The sequence below is a fragment of the Eubalaena glacialis genome, chromosome 7 (genome assembly GCF_028564815.1).
Source record: "Eubalaena glacialis isolate mEubGla1 chromosome 7, mEubGla1.1.hap2.+ XY, whole genome shotgun sequence".
Taxonomy (NCBI): domain Eukaryota; kingdom Metazoa; phylum Chordata; class Mammalia; order Artiodactyla; family Balaenidae; genus Eubalaena; species Eubalaena glacialis.
Window position 1 is genome coordinate 23,950,258 of NC_083722.1, and position 10,953 is coordinate 23,961,210.

At 43.0% G+C, this 10,953-nt stretch overlaps 1 protein-coding gene across 1 annotated transcript; it reads left to right on the forward strand.

Annotated features, from left to right (window-relative positions):
• Window positions 1-391: 391 nt before the first annotated feature.
• Window positions 392-2,134, forward strand: AIF1 (allograft inflammatory factor 1). The gene is made up of 6 exons (XM_061194937.1): window positions 392-497; window positions 672-733; window positions 816-882; window positions 1,228-1,269; window positions 1,459-1,621; window positions 1,929-2,134. The coding sequence occupies exons 1-6, from the start codon at window positions 473-475 to the stop codon at window positions 2,011-2,013; spliced, it is 444 nt and encodes a 147-aa protein (XP_061050920.1). The 5' UTR covers window positions 392-472; the 3' UTR covers window positions 2,014-2,134.
• Window positions 2,135-10,953: the final 8,819 nt, after the last annotated feature.

Consider the following 10,953-nt stretch of genomic DNA (forward strand, 5'->3'; position numbering starts at 1 on the left):
GGTTCTTCTCCCATCCACAGTGCAGAAAAATTCAGTCAGCCTTTCCTCAGCTCCCTATCCAAACCTGCGTGTCCAGACTTGTGAAACCTGGGCCTCAGTCACCTGAACCTCCAGACCTGTTCAGAGATTCTTTGTTCCTGAGAATAAACGCTCCCTGGGGTCTTACTGACCTTCCCCCACTCCTTTGGTGGCTTATCGAAATATTTCTTTCACACACACACTGGGCTCCCCTTAAGAGGAATTAAGGAGAATGTTGTTTTCTCATCTCCTTTCTACACCCAGCTCCCCCTTCTTCCTGGGTGCTAGTGTCAGCAGAAGCTGATGGGGAAGTGAGGCCTGGAACTCAGAGGAGGAGGGAATGAGGGGAAAGGGGAAGTTTGGGAGGGAGGCCTCCAGGAAGCTGGTGGGAGAGGACAGCTGGCAGACAGAGAGGCGCCCAGCCTGGTCTGTCTCCTCCAGCATCTGCTGAGCTATGAGCCAAACAAGGGATTTACAGGGTAGGGAAGGTGGAATAGGCAGGATCCGAAAACGGGAGAAAGGAGGTGGACAGTCCTGGGCTGGGGGCTGGGAATCTGGCCCATGAAGGCAGAATTGTGATGGCTTCAGGCTGGGCTTGGGGGTGAGGAGAGGAAGGGGGCAGTGAGGCTACATTAACCTTTGCGCCCCTTCAGGAGGAAAAGCCTTTGGACTGCTGAAGGCCCAGCAAGAAGAGAGACTCAGTGAAATCAACAAGGTAAAAGGAAGAACTAAGGTGCGGGGCGGGGCGGTGGTGTGTGACCAGGAGGGCCTACCCAGGTTCTTGCTTTCCCCCACAGCAATTCCTGGATGATCCCAAATATAGCAGTGACGAGGACCTGCCCTCCAAACTGGAAGCCTTCAAGAGTGAGGGGAAAACTATAGGGGTGGAGAAGGGGGTGAGGAGGGTAGGATTTCCCCAGGAAGAGAGCAGATGGCAGAAACAAAGTTGACTTTTGGGGTGGGAAAAAGGAAGGCTGCCTCTATCGCCACCCTGGTTAGTCCTTTTCCCCGGCCTGCCCCTCTCAGGAGCCCCTCTAGTTCCCTACACCGTACCAGGGCCCTCAGCCTCCCAACCTTCACACTTCCTCTACCTGCCCCACCTCTTCTTCATCTTTCCCCCCCCACCTAGCACTCGGTCAATCCCTGCCCTGCCCCTGCCTGGGACCCTCCAGCCAGTGCTTACCCTCTCTGCTTTCTCCCCTCACCCAGAGAAATACATGGAGTTTGACCTGAATGGAAACGGAGATATCGGTGAGAAAAGGGTGATCCTGGGGGAGTGTGCAGATCTAGGAAGAGGGAGGTCTTTCCCACAGTGCTCCATTCCCAATGGTTCGGGAGAGGGCCCATCGACCAGGGTAGGAAGGGGAATGGGGATGAGGAGGTAGAGGCGACAGAGTGAGAGAGGCTCCCCCTCTTCTTACCCCCATCCTCTGCCTCCAGATATCATGTCCCTGAAGCGAATGCTGGAGAAACTTGAGGTCCCCAAGACCCACCTGGAGCTAAAGAAATTAATCAGGGAGGTATCCAGCGGCCCTGGGGAGACTTTCAGCTACTCTGACTTTCTCAAGATGATGTTGGGCAAGAGATCTGCCATCCTAAAAATGTGAGGGTCCAGTTCCAACCTCCCCTATACTTACCTGTTTTCTCTCCCCCCACCTCCATCCCCAGGTTCACCTTCTACACATTACTCAGCATGCATTTCTCTTCCGTCTTTTGAGAGACCCTTCCAAGGTGCCATCCTCATCCATGGTCTGGTCCCCACAGCCCCCAGTACTCCCACTCCTGCCCTTTCTCCTTCTCCTCCCACCCCCACAAACCTCATCCTTTTCCTGGACTTTCACAGCAGCCTAAAATTTATTCTCTTGAGAGGACTGTCCCCTGATCCCTGTGTCTCTTCCCATCTCAATCAGGATCCTGATGTATGAAGAGAAAGCAAGAGAACAGGAGAAGTCAGCGGGTCCCCCAGCCAAGAAGGCTATCTCTGAGTTGCCCTGATTTGTGGTGAAGGAGATGTGGTGGGATTGAAGGGGCTTCTATGACTCCAACATGGAAAAAGAACACAAAATTGTGAGCCAGAGCTAAACTAATTTAAATAAACTACCCTCCTTCAGATCAACAGATCAGCTTGGTCACTGTTTGGGGGATTTTTTTTTTCCTGGGTTTGGGAAGGAGTGAAGCGTCTTTGAGGGAAGGGTAGCAAGGATTTGCCCATCTGAGCAATCCATCAACAATTCTGTAGTATGTCTACTACAGCAGATGGTTTTGTACACCAAGGGGGATTCCAGATGTATAAGATAGCCTTGACCTCCCTCAAGGAATTTAAGTGGGATGAAAAGACATGTACAGACAAAAAATATATCATCCAAGCTCATGATGAAGAGCAAGGATTACCTTGAACCAACATTCTCTATGACTATAAGCTTTGTAACCTCAATGATTATTCAGCCTCTCTGAGTCTTTCATTTGAAAATGAGAGTAATATGATCTACCCTGCAGTGCCTGACATATCATAAGCCCTCAATAATGTTTAAAACTTGAATGAATGGATGGATGGATAGATGAAAGAACTGGTGTTATTGAATTAAGTAAAGGATTCACGACACTATAAAGCCTGACAATTTAAGTGAAAATGAGTCTTGAGGTCCCGTTGGGGACAAGCTACAACAACCGAGTCTATCTAATAAAAGGAAAAGGGGCTTGTATTAGGAGAGTACTGAGGGCATATTCTGAGGATACAGGATCTCTGGATGGCAGAAAGGGTTAAAAAGCCAATTCCAGGGAAGACAGGAGCCTGAGAGTTCCCAGGCCTTTGGTGAGGCTATTCCTGGACTTTTCCTCCAAGGGGTCCAGATGCATTAACTCCAGCAACTCCCAGTCATTGGCCACTATTTCAGATTTCCTTACTCCCTGGAAAGCAAGAATCAAATTGGCCCAGCTTGTTTCATGTACCAAGGACAGATCAGGCCCCTAGGGCCACTCATTTTGGCCCTTTCCAATGGTAAAGCCAGGTTGGCATCCTAAAGAGTGCTACAGTAACTGTATAGGACTTCAGATGAGGACGAGATCAATGTGGGTTCAATAAAATATCTGAATATAACAAAATTAATAGCTAAGCTTTACTGAGCACCTACTATACACTGGGTAGATGCTTTCTGTGTATTAATTCATTTAATCTTCCCGACAACTCTGGCGACACCAAGCAGGATAGGAAGGATCTGGAGCTTAAACAATTTGTTCATTCAGGATAAATAAATTGGGTTATATCTACACAATGGACTACTATTATATAGCAATAAGAATGAACAGACTACAACTACATGCAACAATGTGGATCAATTTCATTAATACAATGTTGAGCAAAAGAAGACAGGCATAAAAGAACCCTTACTGTACAATTCCATTTATATAAAGTACAAAAACAAGTAAAACTAATATATATTGTTAGAAGTCAGGATAATAGTTAGCCTTGGGGGAGGGCAGTGACTACAAGAGGCCCTTGGGCAGCTTTTGTGCTAGTTAAGGTTCTGTTTTTGGTTACATGTTTTGCTCAGTTCATGAAAAGTTATCAAAATTTCATATATATATATGAAATACACATATATATTACACACTTTGATAAGAAGAATTTTTTTTTTTTCTTTTTTGGCTGGGTTGGGTCTTCATTGCTGCACGCGGGCTTTCTCTAGTTGCAGTGAGCGGGGGCTACTCTAAAGAAGATTTAAAAAATCGCTTATTGGACATTAACTATGTTCCATTCCCTATTCCAGGTGCTTGGGATAGAAGAGTGAACAAAACAAAGATCCCTGCCTTTGTGAAGTTTACGTTCTGTTGTGGGAACTGGTGTGGGAGGAGGACAGACAATAAAAAGTAAACATAATTTAAAATTCATATGATCTATTAGAAAATGACAAGTATTATGAAAAAAAGAGAACGTAGAGCAGGTTAAAGGGAATGAGGGGTGCCAGGATGGTCAGGGAAGATTAAAATTTTGAAAGGGTAATCAGGAGAGGCCTCATTGAGGAGGTGACCAACACTGAGCAAAAACTTCAAGGAAATAAAGGAGTGAGCCATGCAGGTTTCTGGGGGAAAAGTCAGTTGGGCAGAGGGAAAAGGAGCAGAAGGGCCCTAGGGTAAAGACAGGTCTGTGCAGATAGGCAGAGTAATAAAATCAGAAACATAATAGAGGGCCAAGTCATCTAGGGTCTTGTGGGCCACAGTAAGGACTTTGGCTTTTATTCTGAGAGAAATGGAGAGGCAATGCAGGACTTTGAGCAAAGGAATGCTTTGAAAACTCCTCTGAGAAAAGGCCCCACTCTGACTGCAGTATAGAGAATAGACTGTAGGAGCAGGGGTAGACTTAGGAAGACCAGTTAGGAGGCTGTTACTGTAACCCAGGTAAGAGATGAGGACGGCTCAGATCAAAGTGGAAGTGAAGAGGTTGGATTCTGTATAATTTCTCAATATAGGATTTCCTGTCTGATTGAAAGTGGAGAGTAAGATAAAGAAAGGAGTCAATGAAGTTTCCAAGGTTTTTGACTTAACTGGAATTTTTTTTTAATTAATTTTTATTGGAGTATAGTTGTTTTACAATGTTGTGTTAGTTTAACTGTAATTTTTAAATTGTCATCAGCTGAGATGGTGAAGGCTGTGGATAGAGCAAGTATTGGAGGACTGGAGATCAAAATGTTCAGTTTTGGACATACTGAATTTGAAATGATCTGTTAGATACCCAAGAGGTGATGTCAAGTACATAGCTGTGTATACAAGTCTGGAGTTTTGGAGTGAGGTCTCTGATGAATAGACACATTTGGGAGTCATCAGCATATAAACGTTATTTCAAGCCATGAGACTGATGCTCTTGGCAGTTTGGGTAGAAGGTGGGGATGAAGGCTTGACTGGAGTGGGTTTAAGAAAGAATGAGAGGAGAGACATTGGAGACAGTGTGTATGGATAGGTCTTCCAAGAAATTCTGCTGTGGTAACTGACTGGGGAAAGGGGACACGAGAATCATTTTGAAAGTTTGAGAGGGACTTCCCTGGTGGTGCAGTGGTTAAGAATCCACCTTCCAGGCCTTCCCTGGTGGTGCAGTGGTTAAGAATCCCCCTGCCAATGCAGGGGACACGGGTTCGAGCCCTGGTCTGGGAAGATCCCACATGCTGCCGAGCAACTAAGCCCGTGTGCCACAACTACTGAGCCTGTGCTCTAGAGCCTGCAAGCCACAACTACTGAGCCCGCGAGCCACAACTACTGAAGCCTGCGCGCCTAGAGCCCATGCTCCGCAACAAGAGAAGCCACCACAATGAGAAGCCTGCGCACTGCGAGTAGACCCCACTCACCACAACTAGAGAAAGCCTGCCAGCAGCAACAAAGACCCAACATAGCCAAAAATAAATTAATTCATTTAAAAAAAAAAAAAAGAATCCGCCTTCCAATGCAGGGGATACGGGTTCGATCCCTGGTCCGGGAACTAAGATACCACATGCCATGGTACAACTAAGCCAGCGCACCACAACTACTGAGCCTGCACACCACAACTAGACAAGCCCGCACGCTGTAACTAGAGAAGTCCACACGCCTCAACAAAGAGCCCACATGCCGCAACAAAGACCCAGTGCAGCCAAAATAAAAAATTAAAAAATATATAAATAAAAATAATTTAAAAATAAAAATAAAGTTTGAGAACTGAAGTCATCTCAACCATCTTAATGAGCCTCAGGATAAAATTCTTACCAGATTCTTGCTAAATTTTCTGCTCTCATTTTCCATTATGGACAGTCAGTCCCTTAATTTAGCCACACCAGCCTAGGCATAGTTTCCAAACCCATGCCTCTGCTTATCAGTTCACTGGGCTCGAGATGTGCACTCTCTCCTCAAACTTGCTAAACCTTTTTTTTTTTAATTTACTTATTTTATTTATTTGGCTGCATCGGGTCTTAGTTGCAGCACACAGGATCTTTGTTGTGACATGCGGGATCTTTCGTTGTGGTGTGCGGGCTCCTTGTTGCGGCACACGGGCCTTTCTCTAGTTGTGGCGCATGGGCTCCAGAGCACGCGGGCTCAGTAGTTGCAGCGTGCAGGCTCTCTAGTTGTGGCGTGTGGGCTCAGTAGTCGTGGCATGCAGGCTTAGTTACCCTGCGGCATGTGGGATCTTAGTTCCCTTAGACCAGGGATCGAACCTGCGTCCCCTGCATTGGAAGGTGGATTCTTTTTTTTTTTTTTTTTTTTTTTTTTATTTAATTTATTTTACTTTTGGCTGCGTTGGGTCCTCGCTGCTGCGCGCGGGCTCCCTCCAGCTGCGGCGAGCGAGGGCCACTCCCCATTGCAGTGCGCGGGCCTCTCACTGCGGTGGCCTCCCCCGCTGCAGAGCACGGGCTCCAGGTGCATGGACTTCAGCAGTTGTGGCTCGCGGGCTCCAGAGCACAGGCTCAGCAGCTGTGCCACACGGGCCCAGCTGCTCCGCGGCATGTGGGATCCTCCCGGACCAGAGCTCGAACCCGTGTACCCCGCATCGGCAGGCGGATTCCCAACCACTGCGCCAACAGCAAAGCCCGGAAGGTGGATTCTTAATCACTGGACTACCAGGGAAGTCCCCTAGCTAAATCTTAACTAGTTCTTCATATCACTTAATAAGAGTCACATTTTTCTAGAAGCATTTCTGAACCTGCTCAGGCACAGTCTGATTTTTATTCCTCTACTTCTATAACATTCTGTGCATATCTCTGGTGCCTTCAGAACATAGTTGTTGACAATGGGTCACTTAAGAAATCAAAGAGGAAATTAAAAAAAGCTGGAGACAAATGAAAACAAAAACACAATGATCCACAATCTATGGGATGAAGCAAAAACATTTCTAAGAGGGAAGTTTATAAGCGATACAAGCCTACCCCTGGAAACAGGAAAAACCTCAAATAAACAATCTAACTTTACACCTAAAGGAACTAGATAAAGAAGAACAAACAACACCCAAAATTAGTAGAAAGAAAGAAATAATAAAGATGAGAACAGAAATAAATGAAATAGAGACAAAAAACAGAAAATATTAATGAAAGAGCTGTTCTTTGAAAAGATAAACAAAATTGATAAACCTTTAGGCAGACTTATCAAGAAAAAGGGAGAGGGCCCAAATCAATAAAATCAGACATGAAAAAGGAGAAGTTACAACTGACACCACAGAAATACAAAGGATCATAAGAGATTGTTACAAATAATTATACGCCAATAAAATGGACAACCTAGAAGAAATGGACAAATTCCTAGAAATGTACAATCTCCCAAGACTGAATCAGGAAGAAATAGAAAATATGAACAGACCAGTTACCAGTAATGAAATTGAATCAGTAATTAAAAAAAAAAAAAAACCTCTCAACAGACAAAACTCCAGAACCACAATGCTTCTACCAAAGATGAATTCTACCAAACATTTAAAGAAGAGTTACCATCCATCCTTCTCAAACTATTCCAAAAAACTGCAGAGGAAGGAACACTTCTGAACCCATTTTATGAGGCCAGTATCACCCTGATACCAAATCCAGATAAAGATATCACAAAAAAATAAAAATTATAGGCCAATATCACAGATGAACAGAGATGCAAAAATCCTCAAAAACTATTAGCAAATGGAATTCAACAATACATTAAAAGGATTGTACACCATGATCAAGTGGGATTTATCCCAGGGGTGCAAGGATGGATCAATGTCCATAAATCAGGCAATGTGATACACCACATTAATAAACTGAGGAATAAAAATCATATGGTCATCTCAACAGATGTAGGAAAAGCTTGTGATAAATTCAACATTCATTTATGATTAAAACTCTCCAGAAAGTGGGCACAGAGAGAGCACACCTCAACATAATAAAGGCCATATATGACAAGCCCACAGCTAACATCATACTCAATGGTGAAAAACTGAAACATTTCCTCTAAGATCAGGAAGAATACAAGGATGCTCACTTTCATTCAACATAGTATTGGAAGTCCTAGCCACAATGATCAGACAAGAAAAAGAAATAAGAGGAATCCAAATTGGAAAGGAAGAAGTAAAACTGTCAGTTTGAAGATGACATGATACTATACATAGAAAATTCTAAAGATGCCACAAAGAAACTACTAGAACTCACCAATGAATCTAGTAAAGTTGCAGTATACAAAATTAACATATAGAAATCTGTTGCATTTCTACACACTATCAATGAATTATCAAGAAAAAAAATTAAGAAAACAATCCCATTTACAATCACATCAAAAAGAATGAAATACCTAGGAATAAATCTGACTAAGAAATGTAAGACCTGAAACCGTAAAATTTCTAAAAGAAAACATATGGAGTATGCTCTCTGACATCAATCTTAGCAATATTTTTTTGAATATGTCTCCTCAGACAAGGGAAACAAAAGCAAAAATCAACAAATGGGACTATATCAAACTAAACAGCTTTTGCGTAGCAAAGGAAACTATCAACAAAATGAAAAGGCTGCCTACAGAATGGGATAAGATGCTTGCAAATAATATATCTGATAAGGGGTTAATATCCAAAATATACAAAGAACTCATACAACTCAATTAAAAAAAAAAAAAGATTAAAAAATGGGCAGAGGAGAAAAAAAAAATGGGGACTTCCCTGGTGACGCAGTGGTTAAGAATCTGCCTGCCAATGCAGGGGACACGGGTTCGAGCCCTGGTCTGGGAAGATCCCACATGCCGCAGAGCAACTAAACCCGTGTGCCACAACTACTGAGCCTGCACTCTAGAGCCCGTGAGCCACAACTACTGAGCCCACATGCCACAACTACTGAAGCCCCCACACCTAGAGCCCGTGCTCCGCAAGAAGAGAAGCCACCCAACGAGAAGCCTGCGCACCGCAGCGAAGAGTAGCCCCCGCTCGCTGCAACTAGAGAAAGCCCGCATGCAGCAACAAAGACCCAATGCAGGCAAAAAAAAATAAAAAATAAAAAAATACTATGAAAAAATAAATGGGCAAAGGACCTGAATAGACATTTTCCAAAGAAGACATAAAGATGGCCAATAGGCACATGAAAAGATGCTCAACATCACTAATCATCAGGGAAATACAACTCAAACCACAATGAAATATCCCCTCACACCTGTCAGAATGGCTATTATCAAAAAGACCACAAATAACAAGTGTTGGCAAGGATGTGGAGAAAAGGGAACCCTCTTTCAATATTGGTAGGAATGTAAATTGGTGCAGCCACTATGGAAAACAATATGGAGATTCCTCAAAAAAATTAAAAATAGAACTACTATACGATCCATTAATTCCACTCCTAGGTATTTATCTGAAGAAAATGAAAACATTAATTCAAAAAGATATATGCACCACTATGTTCACTGAAGCATTATTTATAACAGCCAAGATATGGAAGCAACCTAAGTGCCCATCAACAGGTGAATAGATAAAGAAGATATAGTATATATGTACCATGGAATATTACTGAGCCATGAAAAAGAATGAAATCTTGCCATTTGTGTCAACATGGTGGACCTAGAGGGTATCATGCTAAGTGAAATAAGTCAGACACAGAAAAATACTGTATGATTTCACTTATGTGGGATCTATAAAACATAAAAACAAATGTAACATGGCAGAAACAGAGTCATAGATACAGAGAACAAACAGGTAGTTGGCGGGGGAGGAGAGAAATAGGCAAAGGAGATTAAGTGATTAAGTGAAAGAAACTTCCAGTTACAAAATAATGGAGTCACGGATATGAAATGTACAGTGTGGGGAATATAGTCAATAATTATGTACGATGACAGGTGATAACTAGACTTATGATGGTGATCATTTTGAAATATCAAATCACTATGTTGTGTACCAAGAACTAACAGAGTATTGTAGGCCAACTATACTTCAAAAACAAACAGGGACTTCCCTGGTGACACAGTGGTTAAGAATCCCCCTGTCAATGCAGGGGACACGGGTTTGAGCCATGGTCCGGGAAGATCCCACATGCTGCAGAGCAACTAAGCCCATGTGCCACAACTACTGAGCCTGCGCTTTAGAGCCCGTGAGCCACAACTACTGAGCCTGTGTGCCACAACTACTGAAGCCCCCACGCCTAGAGCCCGTGCTCTGCAACGAGAAGCCACCGCAATGAGAAGCCTGTGCACCTCAACGAAGAGTAGCTCCCCACTCGCCAAAACTAGAGAAAGCCCGCGCGCAGCAACAAAGACCCAGCACAGCCAAAAAATAAAGAAATTTATAAACAAAACAAAACAAAACAAAACAAAACTTATAGAGAAAGAGATCAAATTTGTGGTGGGGGGTAAGGGATGGATAAAGGCAGTCAAAAAGTACCAACTTCCAGTTATAAGATAAATAAATACTAGGGATGTAGTGTATAGCATGATAAATATAATTAAAACTGATGAAAGTTAAGAGTAAATTCTCAGAGTTCTCTTCACAAGGAAAAAAATACATTTTTTCTATTTCTTTCAGTCTGTAACTATATGAGATGATGGATGTCCACTAAACATTGTGGTAATCATTTCATGATGTTGCTAAGTCAAATCATTATGCTGTACCCCTAAAGTTTATATAGCGCTGTGTGTCAATCATATCTCAATAAAACTGGAACAAAAAACAACGTATCACTATTGGCTCATCAACTGTAACAAATGTGCCACACCAGTGCACGAAGTTAATAATACGGAAAACTGAGGCAGGGGAAGGAGTATACGAGCATTCTCTGTACTTTCTGCTCAATTATCCCGTAAACTTAAAACCGCTCTAATAAAAATCTATTTTATATATTTTTAATGGTTAAAAAAACATAGCTGTTGCATGATTTGCTGAACGGGTAGTAGGAGCAGAGTAATAGAGTAATAGGAGACAAAGGAAGGAAATGGTACTGCATTTCGTAGAATTAAACTCGTTGTGAAGCGAATGCAAACTGCTAATAATAGCAG